The 22,854-nt window shown below is 40.5% G+C and overlaps 2 protein-coding genes across 8 annotated transcripts; one reads left to right on the top strand and one right to left on the bottom strand.

Moving 5' to 3' along the window:
- The first annotated feature begins 563 nt into the window (after positions 1 to 563).
- LOC146253396 (dynein axonemal assembly factor 8) lies at positions 564 to 9,831 on the top strand. Of its 4 annotated transcripts, XM_084678775.1 has the most exons (31): positions 564 to 793; positions 969 to 1,085; positions 1,180 to 1,306; positions 1,388 to 1,575; positions 1,708 to 1,804; positions 2,190 to 2,361; positions 2,478 to 2,705; positions 2,793 to 3,080; positions 3,181 to 3,328; positions 3,431 to 3,622; positions 3,716 to 3,868; positions 3,956 to 4,150; positions 4,260 to 4,373; positions 4,552 to 4,696; positions 4,787 to 5,087; positions 5,200 to 5,270; positions 5,400 to 5,554; positions 5,665 to 5,791; positions 5,950 to 6,081; positions 6,164 to 6,328; positions 6,460 to 6,762; positions 7,006 to 7,062; positions 7,478 to 7,516; positions 7,595 to 7,758; positions 7,945 to 8,140; positions 8,282 to 8,376; positions 8,469 to 8,589; positions 8,860 to 9,056; positions 9,191 to 9,276; positions 9,390 to 9,459; positions 9,606 to 9,831. In XM_084678775.1, exons 1-31 carry the CDS (start codon positions 701 to 703, stop codon positions 9,675 to 9,677), a joined length of 4,608 nt encoding a protein of 1,535 aa, XP_084534901.1. In that variant the 5' UTR covers positions 564 to 700; the 3' UTR covers positions 9,678 to 9,831. The 4 variants fall into 4 exon arrangements, with proteins under 4 accessions (XP_084534901.1, XP_084534899.1, XP_084534900.1 ...); XM_084678773.1 differs by having other exon boundaries at positions 1,180 to 1,575; XM_084678774.1 differs by having other exon boundaries at positions 1,180 to 1,575; positions 1,708 to 1,786.
- Positions 9,832 to 9,920: 89 nt separating this feature from the next.
- unkl (unk like zinc finger) lies at positions 9,921 to 22,286 on the bottom strand. 4 transcript variants are annotated; one of them, XM_084678160.1, is made up of 16 exons: positions 22,158 to 22,286; positions 20,682 to 20,891; positions 18,663 to 18,839; positions 18,117 to 18,250; positions 17,876 to 18,011; positions 17,356 to 17,473; positions 17,156 to 17,240; positions 16,789 to 16,955; positions 16,287 to 16,475; positions 15,896 to 15,949; positions 15,547 to 15,724; positions 15,325 to 15,417; positions 15,012 to 15,236; positions 14,717 to 14,913; positions 13,982 to 14,239; positions 9,921 to 13,792 (listed from the first exon to the last, which is right to left on the bottom strand). In XM_084678160.1, the coding sequence occupies exons 1-16, from the start codon at positions 22,220 to 22,222 to the stop codon at positions 13,637 to 13,639; spliced, it is 2,442 nt and encodes an 813-aa protein (XP_084534286.1). In that variant the 5' UTR covers positions 22,223 to 22,286; the 3' UTR covers positions 9,921 to 13,636. The 4 variants fall into 4 exon arrangements, with proteins under 4 accessions (XP_084534286.1, XP_084534284.1, XP_084534288.1 ...); XM_084678158.1 differs by having other exon boundaries at positions 15,896 to 16,024; XM_084678162.1 differs by lacking the exon at positions 16,287 to 16,475.
- Positions 22,287 to 22,854: the final 568 nt, after the last annotated feature.

The raw sequence follows: 22,854 nt of genomic DNA on the forward strand, positions 1-22,854 counted from the left end.
TTGATTCGTGTTTAATTAACTTCGAAATAGCTCAGTTGGGCTATTTGAGCAGCCCAACTGATTTTCTAAATGTGAATTCAGAGTAGTCTTCTTGTAAATTCCCCTGTTAAACTCTTACTGAACAAACACTGAAAATCCTGTTTGTTTTCCCTCTAAACAAATATTAAGTCGTTAGTATCGTGTTCTCATGAGATTTTGCACATCACCAAATATAGTTGCCTACCTGGTAAACAATACCAGTTCCCAGAAATGTATTGGAGCAGCCAGGTCATGGTTCGTTCAGGATTTAATAGTGGTTGATGTATTAACTCTTTCAAATGACATCCTCATTAGTGAAAAAAACATTGTAGCTTAATTCTTTCTAAACTAAAGTTTGAGGTAGCGGCCATAAAAAGGTGAATTAGGTCCCTTGAGTTCCCTCCGCAGTAGTATACTGTCTAACTAATTTAGTTTACATAAGAGAACTATTTAGTAATACCATGGTCTACCAATACAGAATAGCTCAACAGGAACTCAACTTTGCCAGTCTTTGGCGCGGGCTGCCACTCAAATGTTTCATGTGTTGTCTTGACAGTTGTCATAGCAACCGACCGGCATTTCGGCTAGATTAGCTAACTAGCAAGCCACCTTTCGCACATTTTTCATGTAATGTATAGTACTAGTTGTTGTTTAGTGAAGAATATATGACTCTTTTGTTAATATGGATTTGAATCATTCACATTGGAGCTCACTGCTTGAAAGTATCAGATCGGGGATTCCATCCATCGATTCAGACACTTCGTCAATAAGTGAAGTAAGTTCGTTAGCCACAGTCACTGTCTGTTCAGTACTGTACAGCCTACAACCAGAGCTAGTACTGGTGTAACTATTAGCACACTACTATGTTACTGTAGTTATGGCACACTACAATACTTTTGCAAACGTTAGATTGCGCACTTCTCGTTGTTTACTTTTCTTCATTATTGCAGTCTGAGAACGGAGAAGACACAGCCATATTTCGCAGACCCACAGCACTTATCCCTCAAAACACAGAGGACTTTGAGGAGTTCCTCTCAGTGTCATGGGAAGGCTGTGACGTTTTAGAGGTACGCTGCGCAAACTCACCTTCGCTGAATAGTGATAAACAGTAGAGAATATTTCATGGCAGATTAACTGTAAATTGTGTGTGGGTTTAATTAGGAGGTGTCGCAGTGTCGGACGGAGAACACCTTGTGTGATCAGGTAGAGCCTACGAATGAAACTCTTGGAGTTCGTGAAGCTACAAATTCAACCCAAGAGGAAACACTGCAGCCCACAAGCAACCCTGGTATTGAGAAACATGGATTTCACATCGATTACGCTATTAAATCATCTCAGACAGACAGACAATGGTCTTGTTATTCTACAATGGAGATGAAAGAACACCAAGACTATACATGTTTGAACAAAAAGCATACAACAAATGCATACATCACTGGACCAGTCACATTAGAAACAGTTGGTACTTTGCCAACATTGGGGAGAAAAGCAACCAATTCTGATAAATGTCTGGAAAATAGTAAAGCTGATGACGGTTTTCCCATGCTGTCTTTAACGGTGAGTTTTAGCTTTTCAGACTGGCCTACTTAAATTGAGTCAATGGAAGAGAGTACAACCCTATTGACTGACAAAATGATTATATAATGTTAAATCATGTTGTTGAGCAAAGAAATGTTGTGATTTTAACAGCCACTGGAACAATGGGATCTGGATCTGGTCCTCCAGACCCTTCAAAAGGACGAATTCATCATTCAAGGCAGTATGTCAGGTGATCATATAACAGCAGGTGACTTCACACAGGTGGTTTGGAATTCATTAATAATAGGAAAATTAATATGCTAAGTCAATAAAAAGTAGTGCTTTTGGTTTTGTATTTTCAATGTAATTACTGTTTAGTCTTTAGAGTCAGGTGGCTGAGCGGTAAGGGAATCGGGCTAGTAGGTTGCTGGTTCGATTCCCGGCCATGTCAAATGACATGTCCTTGGGCAAGGCACTTCACCCTACTTGCCTCGGGGGGAATGTCCCTGTACTTACTGTAAGTCGCTCTGGATAAGAGCGTCTGCTAAATGACTAAAATGACTTTCAGATGCCATTCACCATCAAGGCTTTAATCAGAAGCAGGGAGGATGCTCCTGTATAATCAATAAATACCATTCTCCATTTTGTCACAGGTGATAACACTGAAGGGACACTCCCACACACTTCTCAGGAGAGCATAATGGAAAGATTGGATGATTTCTGTAAGAAACAGTCACATGAAGAAATAGAAGTGAAAGAAAAAACAGCAATGATGACGAAGGTTTCTGTGCCTCAATTACATATTTCCCAGAATCCCATTTTCAGGTAATGTGAAATAAATCAATGTATTAGTGTTACATGTATTTCCTTTTTAAGTGTTTTAAGTACATATGTAGAATAGTGTAGTAACAGTACCACATATTTGCTTGTGCATGGTACAGTCAGAAGGTTGGACAGAGAAAATCATCTCAAACAATGGCAGCAGAGCTGCAACTCAGCCGCCAAGAATCACCAACTGTATATATTGACTTGCGTTGTCCCGAATCTGCCTTGAAGACAACAAGAACATCAAATTTCAGGAAACCTACCATTCCAATCTTAAATAACACAAAATCGCCTGAAGAGAAAGCCCTCAATTACACTCTTTCCGGATCCATCAGTGAGAGAAGGTAAATATTATGTGTTAACATCAATCAAAGGATTGTCTATGACTCCCACATTGCTATTGGCCTCTTTTCCTTTCCATCTCCACCCAGGGAAAGAACTGGAAAGAGTATCTTACTCCAACGAGTACGAGAGGCAAATAGACAAAGAATTGAATCAAACAGAAAACACTCAGCACCGGTAGAGGATACAGGAGGATCCATTGGATGTGAGAGCTGTTGTGAAAATGTGCCAAGGCGCAAAGCTCCTCCTCCAAAGGTTTCACTGCCAAATGTGAACAGCCAATCCCCAGCATTACAGGGTGACAAAAACAGACCACTAATTGCGAGAGCGCCCACTGCTCAGCAGACATCAACCACTAAACAGCCAAAACCTCAAAAGTAAAATCCACCTTTCATTAAATCATCTTCATGATCAACAAAGTATTAACATCAACCTTGATGATTAACAGTGCTTGAATGCCTTTATTTTGTGTGCCAGTGACCAGCAACGGAAAGAACAGTTGAAGCAGAAATTGCAGCACAGACAGCGTCATCAGCTCCAAAAGAAAATTGAATGCCACAAACCGAGGAGATCTGTCAATGACACAGAGCCAGCTGCCGAGAAGACAGATGTCCTTTATGACTCTGTAAGTTAATCTTGATATATGACAATCATGTTTGTGTTCTGGTTTCTCCTGAAAGGATCTGATAAATGTGTGCACCGACATGTTTTCTTTTTCTTTCTCCAGGAGGCTTCTTACCTACAGTCAGTCAAGACTTTGCCCACAGATATTATAAAAAATGAGAGCCTACTGCTGACTGTTTGCCTCTCCAGTATAGGCATTGTGGCTGGCAACAGTCATGGAAAAGCACAAACAGTAGAGTCAGCCACAACTAAATCCCACATATACAATACTCTGGTCTCTTGGTTTCTGTCCTTGGTAAATTGCAATTTTTTGTATTATTAGATAGGTCATTTTTTTGTTTGGGACATTTCGTTCTTTACTTACGGGGGGCTATGCGCTGTGTGGTAGGTTGGACCAGGCCCTAGATGTAAGGACAAGGCTGGCATCGAAGCTCCATTCTGGGTTGCAGGACTTCAGCAGCTATGGAGAGAGAATGGACTGGCTCTTCACATCTTAGCTGTCTCACACGAACAAAACACTTTGCTCTGCTCCAAATCCAAGGTGAGCTAAAGACACCCAAAGTCTCACACCATCTTCTGCCCTGAGAATTTGAACACCTGAAGTGATCCAGTGTTTCTGCTTACATAGAAAAGGGCTGTGAACAAGGGCAGAAGTGCATTCCACCATCGAGTCTGCAAGTTCCTTTCCCAGACGCCTCTCACCGTGGCTGCCAATTGGTTGCCGCAGCTCAGAACCTTGTTGGAGCCACAGGCCAGCCTTCCAGTCAGCCATATTCCCTTGGCTTGCCTAAGCTGCTTCGTCTCTGTCAACTCAGACCAAGAGGTGGGTAGAACGAACAACCTGTGATTCGAAGATGATTTATCACATACTACACAGACCATTGTGTGAAGGCCATACTCACTATAGTGGGAACTTGTGTGCCCCATCCCAGGCTGTGGATAGTGCCTTTGGTTTGAGTCCAGGCTTCTACTGGCAGACCCTGGAGAATCAGGACCCTAGCTGCCAAAGGGTAGAGACCATGTGCACTCAACAGTTACACACAGAGGTGAGTCTTCTTCCTTGACTAGGCTCTCATAGCTGTTCAACATACTCTTATAGCAGGCCAAGATATTATATTATTCGTCACAAATCTATTGTATGTCATTTTTCTATGATCATGGCTGCATGTTTTGAGTCTTTATAAGGGTATTGCGTTGACATTTCTGTATCCCTCCCCCCTGTAGGTAGTCTTTGCCTTGGGATACAAAACCTTGATCCTGCAACCCCTAGCAACTCATCACACCCTTCAGCTCATCTTCAACTCAGGCCTTGATGTTTGTGGTCTTCGCCTCCTCTACCCCTCTACTGAGCTTCTGACAAACAGTGCTGGTATGAATGATGTCTAACTAAGGCTTAGTCCAGCAGCATAAGTGGGCCAGAATGTAACACCAGTAAAGACTTTCCCCGGTTTCTCTGCAGGGTGTAAACCATGTGGTCAAGACCACGATGGGACCAATCAGCCCGTCCTCGCCCTGGCCCTCCGTGGTCCTCATGCCCGTGCTGTGTGGCAGGATGTCACTGGCCCTGCAGACCCCTCGCTGGCCAGGAAGACAGACCCAGTGTCAATCAATGCTCTTCACGGCAGCTGCAAAGACCAGCCCTTGTTCTACTCCCCTCACATGGCGAGTCGGGTGCAGAGGGAACTGTGTGTGTGGTTTGCAGAGAGAGCCCCCACAGAAGCCTCATCAACACAAGATCAGGCAATAACTCTGGGTGACAGGTGTGTACAAGACTATATACATACAGAAATACAACATTTTTGCAGAAAAAAATATGACAACATAGAATCTATCCTGACATCGCCCTCGTCCCAAATTTTGCGTTGACGTTAGTGATGTCGAGAAAGCCACCCCCTCACGGTGTCTAACCAGGACATCTGCCAACCTGTGTGCCACAGTGACAGGTAACTCGACATAAAACCAAGCAAACAAGCCCATATGTTGGTTTTACATTCTTATTTAGTCTTGAAATGTTCTAAATGTCAATTGCGTGTCTTAGCCAGCGAGTGATTGCGTCTCCATCTCCCACGCAGCGGATGTGTTCCTGGTCGTGAGCCCCGTAGTCGCCCCATGCTGCTACAGCCAGGTGCTGTCTGTGTGCGAGCGCAGAGGCTTCAGTCTGAAAGGGCTCAAGAGGGTGCAGCTCTCCAACAAACAAGCACAGGCACTGAGACTCACTAGCCAGCAGGTAAACACAGACTCATCCCAAAGATTATACTGCTTTGCTATTTCCTGAAGTGTTCATTCATCATTTGCTCTTTGCCCCATGTCCTGAGGCCTCTGCGTGTGTTTCCCAAGGTGTCCATGTTCTGCAGGCCCCCTGCTGTGTTCTTGGATGAGGATCACGTGGAGCTGTCCTCTCACTGTCTTGTCCTTCTGCTGAGGAGGGAGAATGCTCTGCGGCACTGTGCCAGCCTGCCTGCAGGTATAGCGCTCATGTGCTGAAGATAGATTAGGAAAGGAATATGTCATGTTCGTTTCTCTATTCAAATCGCAGGCGCTTTGTTAATATTCATTGAATCGGTGTATGTGTGTCTGTGTATCTTGTGTGTGTTGACATTCTTGATGCTTTTTTTTCTCCAGCCCTGGTGAAGGGATTTGAGGAGCAGGGGGTCATGGGATGCACCCTCTCCAGGCTGTCTGACGATATTAAAATGGTCCCCGGCTGTTTCTTCCACATCCTGCCCTACGCTGAGAGCCTGCTCGACAGTTTTGGTGAGTCGTGTCCTTGCAGTCCCTAGCCCTATCCACCTGCCTGTCTCCATGTTCCTGTTTCCTGGTGATGCTCTGCTTTCAGGAGGGAGTATGTGGGAAGTGCCGGAACCGTGCCGTGTGTTGCTGTCCAGTCATGGTTCTCCAACCAGCTCTGACGTAGAGCAGGTTGTGGTTCTAACTTTGTCGGGCACGGATATGAGCCAGGGACTGAGCGTCCTAGAAAGAGCCCTGAGACAGAATCCAACAGGTTCTTATCTACCACATTCCCATATATATATAAAGCTTGATGATCACATTTGAATGCTTTGAAAGTATTTGAATTGCTATCGTTTATCACACTGATACTGTCAGTGACCTCGTCCCTTGTTTTTTCTCAAGGCAATGCCGAGGAGGGTGGATTTGAGCTTCTCGCACTGAAGTGGTTACCCACGCTTTCCCGGCAGCAGGCCCGAGAAGTTAGCCCTTTCGAAGTAGGAGACCAGCTGTGGCAGAGCAGCCTGGCAGGCCTGGCATCATCTCCTGCCCTGGTGTGTGTCCTGAGGAGAGTGAACGCTTATGCTACGCTACGCAGGCTCCTCCCAAGCGATGACCCTCGGAGCCTGAAAGTGCTGGGGTCCTCCACTCCTGAGCTAGCATACAGACAGGCTCTCCTCTTCTTTTTTGATTGCGAGATCATCCCAGGTAAAACCTCAATGGGCGTACACCTCTAACCTCATAGTATCTTGAGCGTAAATACTTTGTCAAGATTGCACCAAGCCAATGGCCACATTCTTAGGGCTTTACAATGGACCTATTGGATTAAGTTAATGAATTGTCCAAGACACACTTTGCATACATGTATTGGCCAGGACAAAGTATTTAAGCCATAGAACCAACTGATTTAGGTAGATACTAACAATACAAGTATTGTTCTTTTATCTCAAGATAACAGTGTGCGCCAATTACTGAAATTCCTGCCACCACCTTACATCAACGCACCTGGTATGTACCACTTCTAAGTTTGGTGAGAAAGAGCTGAAAGAATAGTGATTGGATAGTGTGAACAACACTAAATACATCTTTTTTTAAATTTTAAAACATTGTTGACAGATGACATTGTCTTATTCAGGAAACAAAGGGAATACAATTGAATACAAGTTGTTCCAATTCTAAAGAGAATATATTACTTTTAACTAACGTTTGCAACTATTTTTACACCTAGTTTTTTCCCTTTGCTATAATACAATCCACCAGAAGTAGTCATGCTTTTACTCGATCTGTACTCTTTGCACTTTAGGGATTGATTGTTATTTGGCTGTACTCTTGTTTGGTTGAGGACAGCCAGCTGTGCATGATAGCATACCACAGTTGAAGTTTTTGTCTCACATCAAAACAACAACATTGTTATTTACTTCAGGTTCCAAGAGTGTGTCACTTCTCAGTAGCATGGCAAATGGTGAGTTCTGATGAGGTTGAAGACCAATTTGGAGACATTGTTGAGGAGTTGAGAACTCATTCTTGAACATGTTCTTAGGTCCCCAGCTACTTGTCACTCTGTGTCTCTTCAAGCCCGGAGTCTGGAGCCATGTTCTGGGTAAAATCCTTCGAAAAGTGCAGCAGAATGGGTTCACCGTAGTAGGCCTGCGCATGGTTGTGCTAGACACATCCACAGCAAAGTCCCTGCTGCATACAAACAAGGTAATCCTGGGACTGACCTATAGCAAAGGACATTTTTTTGATGTCATGGGACATGTTTGTGTAATTGTATTGTCAATATTCGTTTCTACAGTCTGTGTGACCTATACATGACAAAATATCTAGCAAAATATTATTTTATTTTGTTTCCTGCATTAGCCCATTAGGTTTATTCTTTGTTTTGTTTAGAACCCTTGTGATGTAGAAGCCCAGGTGCAGCACCTGTGTTCTGGCCCCTCGCTGGCTCTCAGTCTCCAGAGAGAGAATGCTGTGAAAAGACTTCTGGACTTGCTAGGACCAGAAGACCGGACTCAGGCCCGTGCTCAGGACCAGTTCCTGTGGAGGGCGTACTATGGCACGGATCATCCTCACAGTGGCATCTATGGTCAGTAACCTTTCCCCCAAGCTAGGCCACCCTTCAAGTCAACAGAGACCAATCAATAACATCAACAGCCAAGCTCAGACTGGGACTCTACTATTGTGTTTAGAACATGAATGTGAGTCATGAATATTTTTGCCATTGTAGGGTCAGCTACATATCGGGAAGCTGTTCAGGATGTGAAAAGGATGTTTCCAAAAGGGATGTGCTGCACAGAAACTGAGACGATGAGACGGGAGCAGGTACTCTCCACACGGGTAGCCATGCGGTTTGCCTGACGTGTCGTATCCACAGTGTGAAAACTGATGTTTTGATGAAAACTGTGTGTTTTCAGATACCCTGCGTACACTCCGACTCTGTGGCCTGTGTGATCCGTGAGCAGAGCTATGCTCTGGCTTCTATGGCCAAGGAGAAGGCATCACTCACACTCCTAATGGAGTCAGGAAAAAATGGAGGTTCGGAAACCTGGAGATCCCAATCTCTTAATCTTGCTCAATTCTGACTGAGATGATATATTTTAGACCCACTTTTTTTAAAGAACCAAACTGATCATACAGCTTATGCTATGATACTACTACACTGTGATTACTGAATAACTTTCCTTGGAATGATAATTCCCGACCAGGTGTTGACCAAGTGTTTTGCTACGTTGGATGTTTTTTCAGCCGCAGTTGAACTTTGTTAGCTGGGCTGAAATTGTCCTGTTGTTTGTTTGTTTGTGCTAGGGTCCTTAGTACGCAGTGCCCTGTGCCAGACCACCTGTCTGCTCATGCCTTTTAATGTTCTGCAAGTTAGCCGAGTGCCCCTCCAACTGGACCTCCTGGAGAGCCTGCTTAAGGCAGGCTGCCACCTTGTGGCTGGAAGAATGAGCGTGCTGGATGAGGCCCAGTGGCAGCATATCAGTAAAACACTGGGTGGGAAGGTGAGCGTGGCTCTGATACCGGGAGGGATATTACTGTAGTATGGGGTGTGATTTTTACTGTGTATATGCCCTAATGGACATGCAAGGCAGAAGTTGGTGGAGTGTTAATGCCTGGTCTCTGGCGTATCCTCTAGACTCCTCATCTTCCAGAGGGCCCCTGTCTTGTTGTGGCTCTTCAGAGAGACAATGTTGTGACCTGTTTCGACTCCATACTTGAAAGGTGAGACAATCATGCTGTTCATGCTGACCTGTTCAAACCTGAATGTTTCAACTTGTTGATGCTGTACATTTTACATTAAACTTGTGCATTTACTAAACCAGCATTTGCTTTAGAATTTACAGGGAGAGGTCTGACCTAGAAAAAGTGGGAAAAGGGATCATTTACCCCTGCACTGAAAAAGAGGTAAGATTTTACATAATTAACCTTAATATAGTATTCAAGCATTTAATGCAAGCATACTTCTTGTATGAATGTCTAACACCCCCTCCCTCACCCCAATGGCTTCAAGTATATATACGTTATACATGTTATCTTTGTTTTGGCTTTAGGCTGAACATCTGCTGTGCTACCTATTTGATGTCCTGTCTCCAGATAGTCATCATGCTATTGTACCACAGTAATGACAAATCCCAATTGCTGAAATCACAAACAGACCAAATATGTGAAATTTGCAGGGCTGAAATGTGTCTTGCACTACACTGCTACACACATATTGTATTAACTGTTTATATAACTAAAAGTGTGGTGCATGAATAAAAATCAAATTCAATTAAACTCCGCTCAAGCTTGCCTATCTTAATGTGCACATTCCATGACTCATTTTTATCACACTGTGTGGTGCATGAATGACAAAATACTCCATATTTCAGACAAAACAAAATATTTTAATTCCAATGATGAAAGGTTTATGAATTTTGTTAACCTCTGCATAACTTGGTGTAGTGTAAAACAAGTGTCTCATACACTAAAGGAAAAATATTATGCAATTTACACGTTCTACTTAATTCTTATAAACCAGACATCTATTACTTCCTGATGCTAATGTGAGAAACTCCAATGAATAGACAAAGTTAAATTAAAGACTTAAACTGGCAGAAATCAAAATACAGATATGTCTTTTGGGAGAATAAAGATATATGATCATGGTGGCCCCAAAATATGTATAGTTTCTCAGGTTTCTCTTCCATTGAAGTTTAATAAACCTATCAACGGTAGTTAGTTCAAAAAGAATATAAGGAATGAACACCTTGATTCTTCTATAGCTTCAATTATAGTCCCCACACTCATTACACTGACAAATACAAAACTTGTGTTTAAATCTTATAAATTTATTTAATTGTATATCAATTCACAAAACTAGATGCTACATCATTATGGATTAACTGCTCCATATTATTCCAGTGACCTAGTGTACATCTAATTTAGAACGGTACATTCAATATTTCAGGGTTTTCATGTTAAATTAACATCTCTATGGAAATTATTTAAAGGGAAACATTGCTATTTGTTTCCTGTTATTTCACCTGTCAGTAATTATTTATTTAACAATTCAATTAATTATATAATCAATAAGGACACCAAATCTTGACTGACTTTTTCCAATAACAAAAAAATTGTGAAAAAATATAAACACTAAGCAAAGACATGTACTTAAACAAGGAAAGCACCTTACAGTTTAGGTGTACTTTTGAAAGCATACACATAGTGCACAACCATCCATATTCAGCACTGATTAATTGACTTTTTCTGTAAGCGAACTTTACGTACAAAAAATAAACATAATTCAGAAAATAATATATATGGCAATTTCACAATGTTAACACAAATGCCATTCACTTCTGACATTCCTTCACTGTAGACAACAGACAATTCCATTTCCTTCTAACTTGAGATCAGTGCACCCAAGACAATTTAAAACAGGTCTCATCTTGACATCAAATGATTTCTGTGTTGCACATATGAATCTCAAGTTAGGATGCTGTCTATTAACATTTCAGAATAAAAAATTGTGTACCCCACTAATAAAAAATAAAAAAGCCATGTGATGTCATCAGTTGCCATTAAGTGCACTTTAATGGCAACCTATAGGGTACAAGGTTTGGTAACTGTCAGATTGTGTTTAATTTATTTAGCTGCTAAATGCTAAAATGCAAATAGTTATAAAAATACAAAAAAGAACAGAACAACTATGAACAGTAGAGGTCTTTGGTTGAACTACAAAATGGGACTCGAGTGCATCAATATTGTCAACAAAAGCAAATGGCATAGACTTTTCTGTTATTTACTTGTGAAGAGATGTCATACTGTACGCAATGTTTAAAACATGCCATGATAATTACTACAGGAAGAAGGTACATCACCACTTTGGTTCATTTTAGAGAGGATAATATGACATCATACCTTTAGTTGGCTTTACACGAGAAATCAAAATGTTACTGATACTGAAGTTGGTGTAATGTTTAGAATGCACAAAATACTGCAGACTAATAACATCAACAGAATTCTCCGAACTAATGCAAGAATTGGGAAATTCTACAGCAGGTCCATATAATTATTCTAACAGATTTATAAAAGTACCAAAATGTCATCAAAACATTTTTTTTCCTCCCACAATTATGTCTACAGAAGATTGATGCTTTCATGTCTGTAATCGGAACTGCTTGTGCACAATCACATTCAAAACATCTAAATGTATTACAAGAAACTACATTAATACATTTTTTACCAGCAGCAGAAGAGCTTGCAGAAGTGAAGGATCAACCCAGTAATATGCTAAAATGAGTCAATACAAATATTCTGGCAGTGAAATCTAGATCCATAGCTGGTTAACAAAGCACATACTATAAAACATGCAATATATTTTTGCCTGCAGTCTTTACTTAATACCAGGTAATATTTCCTTTGACTACATTTCTAAGAGACACCAAGACAAGTTAATTTTGAGTTGCTTCATCGCCATACATGTAAATAAATCAAATTTAGCTTAATTCCTTGCAAAAGCTGTACCTGGTTTCTCTTTACATAACTCAAAAAGCAAGAACCAAGATACAAATCAAGAAAAAAAAAACATTTTGTTTAGTTTTTACACAGTAGAAGGTCATTTCAATTAGATTAACCTAAACACATTACACTGTCATATTTGAAAATGCAACCAATGGGTGCACCACCACTGATTTTATTTTTGTAAACACTACAAGGTGATGCACTTAAGTGTAAATTGAGCTTGTCTTTCGCACAAGAACATTAACCATTTTGTCCTTTTATTTGCATACTACTAAATGTAATCTTCCCTTTCCCAAATCAACCCCTAACTGTTTTGTGCTTGAGGCAATCTCAAGGACTAATGTTAACAGTGTGGTGGCCTTTTCAACCAGCCAAGCAGAGAGCAAGTTAGAGCCATTACCACCTTAACACTGTCACACCCCTTCAGATCTCAAGAAGCGTTTGTTTTGGGATGGGCTATGGAGCTACACTAAGAAGCACCATTGCCAATTCAGACAAGGAATGGGGTTAAGTTTAAGGTGTGATTTGAAGTCAGCATTCAGGCACTGACAAGGTATGTTTTGATACTATAAATTATAAAATGCTTTGAAATAATATTTGGGCAAATACACTATGGCATACATATTTAGGTTTATGCAAGATGAAGTAGACATTTTGCAGACATCTTAGACGAGCTTAGACTGTTTGTCTACTTATCAATCCTAAACATAGATGCACAGCGTTTTACTCTAAGGCAAGGCACTTGAGAATGAGAGGCCAAGTATCAGATATGTTCTTTAAGAGGCTAGAAGTCCTCAAATAATCAAACATGTCAGGCTTTTGCACATACTACAAGTGCCCCTCTTAACAACTATACAGATAGATTAACTGATACCCTAACATCGAGTATGTGCCTTATTGATATTACAGCTGCTGGTTCTGTCTAAAATGCATTCAAGGTTTGCACTTATTTGATTGAAAATGTAAATTCAACAATGATAGTAGAAACTACTAAATACTTTTCTATGAAAACTAACAAGATATATAGAACTATACCATGATTTAATAATAGGAAATACTAAATTTTCTAGCATGTTTCACAGTACACACAAAAGCTTTATACATTAGCATATTTAGAGAAAATATACATCTAATAAGAAAAAAATAAAATAAACTACAAAGCAGCTTAAAGCAAAATTCTAAATACCCTTTGACAAATTCCCAGTTCAACAAAGTGCTTTAACAAGTAATCAATCTTCACAAAGATGGTCGCTATAATGATGTTTGACTGATGCGTCAAGTTATGAACAGTCAAATCGGGGCAAATTTCCAGAAATATAATGAGGGATGTGTGTTAGTCATTCATTTATTACAAAATTACTTATTATATTTAAGGACTTGCTTGTCAGTCAAACATCATTCAATACGCTTTAATATAACTATTAGTTAAACCACTGTTTGAAATACTGAAACACAAAACTATTTGAAAATGTAAGCATGTGTGTGTGTGTAATATATAAATACACACACAAGTATATTTGTATTAGTAGTTCTTCAAAGGGCTAATTACTTAAATAGTACCTTGATTAATTGTACATCACCACTTCAATATTTTTGTCTGACAGTAGGGACATTCTGTTTTATTAGATGCGCAGTTCTCACAAAGTACATAATGTTGGCAAGGCTGCAGAACTATGCAACGGTCATGCTTTTGGCAAACTATACATTTCTTTGACTGAAGCTGATATATTACCTGTGTTGGAAAAAGATGAAAGAGTTTCAGTTACAACTGACAAGCAAAATAAAGTAAGCTTCATGCAAAAACGGTCAAATACAAATTCTAGATAGATCATGTTGTACTTTAAACGGTTGTATAATAGGTGACAAAGGGTTTGTCGGACACTATCAATTAGAAGTTGTAAGTTGATCTAGTTCTTCTTACCCCGTCTATACGATCTAAATCAGCACGCAGCTGGCTCTGGATGGAGTGAAGCTTCGGCAGAGGGAGCTGATCCAGGTCCCCATAGCTGCGTAGTAGTGGCGTTCCAGGGGAGCGACACAACGCATCAAAGTCCCGCTGGAGCTCCTTCAGCTTGCGCTCGGTGTCCTCTCGTTTCTGCTCTCCCAGCTGCCGCTCCGACTCGGCTGATGTTGCTTGCTCTTTTGCATCGTGAGCATCTTTCTGCCAGGCTTCACATGCCTGGGGGGGGGGGGAGAGAGAGAGAGAAAGCAGCGTCAGATGTGTGAGTGACTGGGTAACACTAGGCTTACGTAAACAAGGGGACCTGGGCTTGACCACTATCTTACTGGAGAGGCCATAAAAAAGTTGGTCAAGCTTACAGGGGTCAGGGAGCGCACACACTCAAACACGCACGCACACACGCGCACCAGGTCTATGCAAGGGAGCCAATGAAAGCAGAGCCATTGGACATTTGCTTGTATTAGCCGAAAACAGTCAAGAGCAGTTCTGTTTAAATAGCTTGCTAGCACAACATGCTAGCGGACAAACTTTGTAGCACAATGGCGTGTGATGTTGTCTCCTTGTGGGCCGGCCGCAAGCAATAAAGCTTTCTTAAACGTGTTCACCGACTGTGCAATGCTTGATCTAATATTGAGTAATATTTCTGACAGTGACAATGTCATGCGGTCGTGATCGCGGCATGGGACGATGGCTTACCTGTTTGACCTGGTGCCAGGCATCCTCCCACTGCTTGATCTTTCTCTTGGCCTCCTCCAGCTCCCGAAGGAGACGGGTCACATCGGTGCTGCTGGAGCTTCCTGTCGTGGAGGTGAGGCTGCTGAACACTGGAGACGGGCTGGGAGAGTAGCTGCCACTCACAAAGTCCCATATGCTGCCCGTTCCCCCATTCAAACCTAAAGGGAGGACAAGGAACGTGATTTGATGCTCACGCAAAAAAGGGAAAATAGCTACATGTGTGATGAGTACGAGTGTGATGAACATGCAAACTCACCCAGGGAGTTCTGGGAAGTGGAGGTAGGCGTTCCCAAAAGACCATGCTCAGCTTTGGCTAAGTGGGCCTGTGGATGCTGGGGTACCGCCCCTGACAGCAGGGACAGGGATTGAGAGAGCGAGCTCAGAGGGGAGGCAGAGAGTGACGAAGATGAATTGAGTGACGAGGACCGTGCAAGTGAGCCAGGAATGTTTACCGGGGCAGAACCTCCTATTAACCGTTGATCTACAGAGGAAAAACAATCAGTCTCAGGTGAGGTAGTTCCAAATCTCAAATTTGGCTACACAAAAGTAGGCATTGTATGTATTCTTACTTGCATATCCGAAAATGTTGTTTTCTTGCTCCTCTAGGTCTTTATCAAGACAGGCAACATTGATGTCACTAAAATTGAGATCAAGAGCAGAACCTACAAGAGAAGATATCAAAATGTTCACAAGAGGGCACAATGGATGTCTCTTTGTTCATTTAATGTGTGTACATTTGTGTGTTTTAAAAAACCCATATTGAATCACTTAATTTGAAGAGGTAAACTTACCTATAACAGATTCCACTGTATTGCTCCCAGGGTAAAATGGGGTGGCTTTCGCATTCATTGTTGATAAGGTGGTGGGTGAGGAGCTATCGGAGCCAATACTAGACGCCAAGCTTGACGTTATACTGGAAGTTATACTAGATGCCAAAGGGTTCACTACAGAGAATACAGAATTGTGTGTCTGGAAAATAAAGGTCATGTGAGAAACAGCTTCAGAAACACAACAACCACCAGGCAGTTTTTAAGTTGAATAATAAGTTAAAATAAATAAGATATATATAAATATATATTTATTTGTTGGAATATGTAAACTCAGGCTAACCCTAAAACCTGGTTGGATTGCTGCTATTACCTGTTTTTCTTGGTCCATCAACTTTTGATCATTCTGTCCCTTGTGGGTTCTTATCTGAGAACAGACAGCATATTTACATGACCAACACACAAGACCATCACACCCCAGGTCATGAGACGAAAGAAGTTTCTTGAAAGAGAAGGAAATGTTGTTAATAATCAGTCAAACATCTGCAGCTCCAGCTTCAAATCAAGAATCAGGCATTTCGCAACTGCAAATCATGCAATCTCACAGAATATGGATTATGCAGTCATGTTAAAAAGCTCAAGTCAAAAAACTAAAAGAAATTCTTGAGTAAGCTTTTTAAACTTTAACCAAATAAGTGAGCCTTTGTTTTGTGTAGCAGTGGTCTTCACACATAGAGAAAACGATGAGAGCAGTCTTATTGTACCTGGTCCTCACGTTCAAAGCCCGGAGCTTTGGGATAGTTACACCTCAGAGATGAGACACTGGACGTGGTGGACTCTGAACATAAGCTACCATTAATTAGGGATTTAGGTCTGCCGGTGGGTCCAATTGGGGATAATGAACAGTTGCTTCCTGAGCTTGGCGTTACAGTTGGACTATTTGAACATGAAACCTGAGGGAGAGAAGTACACAGAGTCTTAAGATTAATTTGGAGCCAAATAAACTCTCAAATGATTGGCTGAAGAGCAGTTAGGTGAAGAAAGTGAATGGTTTGATTTAGCAATTTGAGAATTTGGTCCTAAAAGAGACTCTTGTTGCACTTGTTCTCCCTAAATAAAAAAACGAGATGACATGTATATGAGCAAAACAATCAAAACACTAAAATAAATAAATAAAATACAAATCCTGTAAAACAATCTATTAGTTGACAATACAATTTAGGCACTGGAAAGAAGAAGGGTGAGGGTAGAATTCAGGAAACATACATTTCCCACTTGGCCATTGTTGCTGGTTGTGCTGCTAATGGAGTTGGCACTGTTGCCCCACTCGCTGACTGGACATTCAGAATACTGCTGGGAGTTTAGCTTGGACTGGGAGCCCGATTGCATGGCTGTTAGCAAGGAGCTCATGGTTTCTTCAGTGGAAGGAATTCCTGGAGGAACACAAAGACAAAAGATCCATTTATATTTCATATTAACGCTCCCTTCTTTCCTTACCGCAAGGTTAAACTAAAATCGAATTATGTCAGATTACTTTTCTCTCCTGTTTCATTTGAAGATGTCTAGGGCCCAAAGACCCCAAAAGACATTCAATCAGCAAGCAAAGATTTTAGAAAGCCAAAGAATTACTTACTTTCTACGTGGGCGAATGCACAAAACGGTCCCCTGGGACAATAGCCTGTTTGCCTCATGTCATTGCATTTGGTGGATTTGTATATCTATAGGATTTCAAGTAAGAGCAACAAGGCTGGTGTATTAGACAACACTTTATTTATATTTGTTTTACTGATATGAATGAAGTGAATGTGTCTGGAAAACTAACTGCCTACTGACCTCTGGGTGGAACTGTTGTTCTGTGCGTGAGTGACAGTACTGGCAGCTATCTCCACTGTCACACTTCGATGGCTCTCCCCACTCATCCCCATGTTTCACATTAGGGCATGGAGTAGATCTGTAGGAACATTCACAACGATTAGCTTTTTGTTTTGTTTACCACTTCAGTTGTCACTATACTATGAAGCTACAAACAGACATATTGCTCAATTTGGATTTCTTGTCCATATCCCTTTTTTGTTTTGTTGTTCACATAATTGTGAAAATTTGGCCATTATCATATTCCAGCAAACTGTAAAAGCATGCTGGCCACATAACTTTTGAAAAACTACTTTTTATTCATCACGGGGATGACAGTATTGCAAAATCCATTTTGTGGCGCAGTGATATCTATGTAATCGGTGTACCGCCCATTCCTAGTTCACACTTTCATGAAAAAAACTGATCTGAGTCACATGAGGGGGAAGAATATATCCAAGTTGAGACACTTTGGTCGGCAGCCTAAATAGGATGATCTCACCTGTATTTAAACTTTCGTGGATTTCTTCTTCTGTCTCTACTGTTGTGGTAATGGGGACAGGCATAGCCTTGTCTGCATAGTCTGGGAGGCTTGGTACACTGCTCTGTTTTATAGTTTGCCAAAACAAAGTTTGTATCTGCAAGGAATGCACAGATTACAATTGTTGCTTCACATCCAGTCCAACAATCGAATGGTAATGTTTGCTCAGGATGTGAGGTTGCTACAGGTGTATCCTGCTCACCTTGCCACCGAGGGTCCTCTGTCAGGGTTTTCTCTATCATGGCTTGGCTGGCCAGTACACCTGGTTGAAGATCAGGGATGCCTTCCCCAGATCCCAGCTGTCCATTATGTAGAGCCTCCTGAGCCTGAATTTCTCTGTTAAAACAAACAAAAAATAAAGACAAGGACATGCACATAGACAGCACAAAAACACCAAGCAGTAAATGTTAAATATCCAGGCAATGGTTAGGCATTAGTCATTTCTTGCTCAACAGTTGCTAGGCAACAATTTACAAGGCTGTTTAACCACTATTGAAAAGCAGTATCATGAAATAATTTGAGACTGACAGACGTGTGGCTGTCAAAACTTTTGTTTATGACCAAAGTCTATAAGAGCACTAAGCATCTGCTGTTAAATCCACAACAGATAGACATTTTGTATTATAGAATGTACTCTAGCTCACTCATCTTAATTAGTTAAGCGGGGTAAACGTTATCGGAAGTAGACAGTATTTCATATTCAGAGTTTACGACTAAGAAATTATTATGGTCATGCATGACGTTTCACCTGATATCATAGACAGGGGGGCGGAGATCATGTGGCCCATGAGCGAAGGCGCAGTGCAAGCCGTTTTTCACGCAGTGCCCACGAGCATCTGTTTCATGAATACAGGTGCCAGTCTTGTAATAGCGTAGATGGTACTTGCGCTCTGTGTCACCAGTGGTTCGGTGTAAGTAGGGACAGCTAGAAAGACAAGGACATCCCAAAACAAGGCCATGTCAAAATTTACATTACTGTACTTTAAATACAAACACCTACTCTGCATGTTATCTTTTTTATGTGATACTGACATTTATAGCATATTAACAGCATCATGGAATGGAATTGTAATGCCAGTACTAAATAATGCTGTAGTGTTTAAAATGCAGAGCAGACAATGGCAAACAACAAAAATGCAACTAATGTCCAAAGTGGGAGTACCAAGAATGCAAAAATCTGCCTTAGATTATGACACCCTTTGATTTATGGAAAGCAGCACTTAAATCTGTACAGAAATACATTAAATACCTCAATCATGCCACAAGGAAAGAAATTACCAATAATCTTGGATATAGAAAACGCTCTATAACTGGGTAGCAACAGTAACCATGACAACTGATGTGATATCATGATATGGTAACAGAGAGAATAACAGTTTGCTTGCAGAAGGAAAAAAAATGTCATCCTCAACACACAGTATTCCATATTTTTGTCTAACAGTGACTAGAAATGCTTTTTCTTCACAATCTCTATATTATCATTTCCTTGAAATTACCACTTTAAAATGGTATTCTATTACTAAAAACAATGTAATGATTCAAAGACGACACAATCACATATTTGGACTACTTAATCTCAATCATTAACAGGTCATGTAGTTTGCCATGCTCCAGGGGAAAGCAAAACCAAATTATGATAACATATCTGAACATATTACTGGAAAAAAAGCAGTTGAATAAGGAACAAAGAATCCTTTATGTGAGTACAATAGTACAGTTTCATTGCTGCTATATATGGAACTCTTGTCAGATCTTTCTGATTTGGAATGATGCTTGTCACATGCTGCATTTCCTTCAAACATAGCTGGTAATAAGATACATGCATGTTACAGTCTCGCTTAAGAAACATCTCAGTCGATCAAACTCCTCAAACTTTCACTTTCATAAAAATATGTTGTGTACATTGTGTACACAATGTACACAACGGAGTGAGTAAGGAGTGAGTATATATTTGATTCAGGTGTAAGACAACTCAGAAAATATCCCTTAGAGGACAAATGTTGGTTAAGATCTCTCTTCCTTCAGATTATATGACAAAGGAGTTGATCAATCCAAGAACACAACAAGCTTAAGTAGGGTAAACAGATGAAAAAACAAAATGCCAGGATACATGCTTTGTGCTGGATAAAACACAGACCTTGAGCATAACCAGTGGCTATGTAGCATGAGTTTCTCCTGCTTGCAAGACCAGTAAGTAACGTTATAAGTCTGGGAAACCAATTCTGCAGACCTTTTCTGAATCTCTGTGAAACTATACCCATTTGATAGTTTAAAATAATATGAGTCAATCATGCATTGCATTGGGTTATAAATATGTGTTAACATATGTTAAGGAACAAATATTATCAATAACAAGCACTCAGAATATGTTGAATTCCAACCGATTTAACAAATGTGCCAACACTAATGGAATTATAAACACGCGTCCTTGGCCAGAGATGACTACGTGCAGGTGGTGTGCGATTTATTTATTTCAAGCACGAGTTAAAGATCAATAGATCAAACCCAAGGATGTAGCCAGATGCAACACAGCTGAAAGACAAAAACTCATTTAGGTAACTGGCTACACTAACGAAGAACGCTTAATTAATCGAGAAATTGTGTATCAATGACCAAGTGAACAATCAATAATCATTCAATAAAGTAATTCAAATCTATACATTTTGCTTTATAATCGAATGTCGCACATGACAGCGAGTACAGCAGCTTAGTTAGCTAAGCTATTGTAAAACAATTCATCCATACGCTGGAGTGACTATGCACTTACTCATCTCCGTCTGGGCAAATGCCTGTTGTCTCGTCGTACTTTGTGCAATAAACATCAGGACTGTAGTTAAAAGTCCCATCTCTTCTGCGTATTGGTCGTCTACGCCGTTGGTTCAGAAAATGCCAATGGAAACAGGTGAATGGTCTATGCTGCGTGCACTTGTGCTGCAAAAATAGCGGGCACTGTTCGGTCCTGAATTCCTTCAAATACCTGCAATATTAAGAGAAGATGTATTAACATAATGCTAGATCTGCGATAGAAACTATCTTTAAATTACACTATATAACGACAATGAACATGTATTACGTAGCTAGCTATTTAGCTAATACGAAAACATTACTGACATAAATAAGCCATTGGTTGATTTAGACCTAACCGAGTGTCCCAATAATTCTCTTGCACTGTAACTCTACGAGCAAGCAAATACTAAGTTTTTCCGCTAGTGTGGCTAAACTAGCTAACGTTATCTATTGTATTGCATACATTACCTGAGTCTTGATATAGCTAGCTCTAGCTAGCTTACAAGTTTAGTATCATAACAAAAACTAGCTATAGCTATTAGCTAAGCTAGCTACATGCGTTCGTAATATGAACCATGTGCTAAGCCAGTTCATCTAGCGTTAGTTTATTACGTAAAAGCATGATTTATAGAAGATAACTGTTGCATATAGTTTATCACCAATAGTATATTCTTTATCGTAATAGTTATGATAGTATAGTTTACTAGCATTATTTAAGTAGACAGAACAGTCAAGCCAATTCCCCACTCCAACAGGGGACTATTTGTTTACATACAGACTGAGCACAAGTTGACTGACAACTATGTAGCCACTTGCTAGCTAGTTGTTGGTTGGCATACGTTTATTTCGATTACTAGCTCTATATCTTCCAAAACCACACTAGCAACTTAAAGCGCAACTTAGATTTAGGGTCCATTATGAGTTAGCTCTAATTATTAACTTCGTAACTGGCAATGTAGCACTAGTTATCGATTCGTAGCTGACAAATTGCAAGTACTAACTAGATTACGGTTCAGACTATTCTCTGGTCCAATCATTGATGATGATACAAGTTCCGCGATGGGTACAAACAACTGTCTTGTGACTGCGTGTTCCCAAATGGTCCAACACAAGAAAATAATTGCCTATCGTAAATTGTTAGCATCCATTTGTTTAAATAACATGAGACACGCGCGTTGGATATGCACGGTCCTCAGTAGACCAACCTGTTAACAAACTACATATAGTATAACAAATTTGAATTGAATAGTTTTACTTCAGCAAATATACGAAGCCCGAGCTACATCGCCAGCTAGCGTGCATTCGGAATTTACAAAAGGAAAACCACCGTGTCCAACACACAAACACGAGTGAAAGAAAACTGGTACGTCTGCAGTAAACTATACATTATACGTCAATTAGGCCCAGTATCTAGTAAAATACGTGTTTTATACGTTTTAATAGTTGCTTTACTTACGTATAGTGGGTTGGTTTCTCGGTTTGAGGAGAAGCATTAGCCGCCGTTTTCGAAACCGACGGCATTTTCAGTCAAAACAATGAATTGCGCATGCGCAAAAACTTGCTTGAAACCAAGTATTCGCCAGGTAATCTGAAGACAGCAACATACATTCCAGTAGGCCCTATATGAAATGATGAATGATATGAAACACCACACATTTTAATGTCAAACGCATGACAGCAGCCGACATGTCGAATAAAGCGGCAATTATATGTAAACCTCAGTCCTCTCTGAACGTTTGACATTGTTTGGGCTACAACTCCACGAGCTGCGACATTGTTTCTCTGGCTATTAGTGCGGACAATTTAGGCCGACCGCTGACTTCCCAGTGAGCCTCAACATGATTATTTAGCAAGCAAACAGTGATTAGTTTATAACAGAGCCATCTCTATTGCTCTACTTTAGAAGGGCAATTAACAAGGTGATTTGTTACACATTGATCTGTAAATGCAAAACAGGTATTTGAACCGCTGTGATGCTGTTTGGTTATTAGCAGTGTTAAACTATAGACTTATGTGTTATTAATATTTATTTGAATTCAACCTCCATGTAAGTATTGGAGGTTTATTATCTTACTCCAAAGCTCATCATTACTTTTCTCTGTTCAGGTACCCATTCTTGCAGTAGGATATGCATTTTATTCAAAGTGCCTCTA

This window comes from Hypomesus nipponensis, chromosome 17 (genome assembly GCF_054491055.1).
Source record: "Hypomesus nipponensis isolate SF chromosome 17, ASM5449105v1, whole genome shotgun sequence".
Classification (NCBI taxonomy): domain Eukaryota; kingdom Metazoa; phylum Chordata; class Actinopteri; order Osmeriformes; family Osmeridae; genus Hypomesus; species Hypomesus nipponensis.

Bases quoted from the DNA above. Each gene is read 5' to 3' on its own strand.
- LOC146253396 (XM_084678773.1), top strand. From the start codon at position 701: ATGGATTTGAATCATTCACATTGGAGCTCACTGCTTGAAAGTATCAGA. The intron at 5,555-5,664 runs GTAAACACAGAC...GTGTTTCCCAAG, and splicing joins TGAGACTCACTAGCCAGCAG to GTGTCCATGTTCTGCAGGCC. The intron at 7,759-7,944 runs GTAATCCTGGGA...TGTTTTGTTTAG, and splicing joins CCCTGCTGCATACAAACAAG to AACCCTTGTGATGTAGAAGC.
- unkl (XM_084678158.1), bottom strand. From the start codon at position 22,222: ATGCCGTCGGTTTCGAAAACGGCGGCTAATGCTTCTCCTCAAACCGAG. The intron at 18,840-20,681 runs GTAAGTGCATAG...TTGTCTTTCTAG, and splicing joins ATTTGCCCAGACGGAGATGA to CTGTCCCTACTTACACCGAA. The intron at 13,793-13,981 runs GTAAGAAGAACT...TTTCCAACACAG, and splicing joins ATTTAGATCGTATAGACGGG to GTAATATATCAGCTTCAGTC.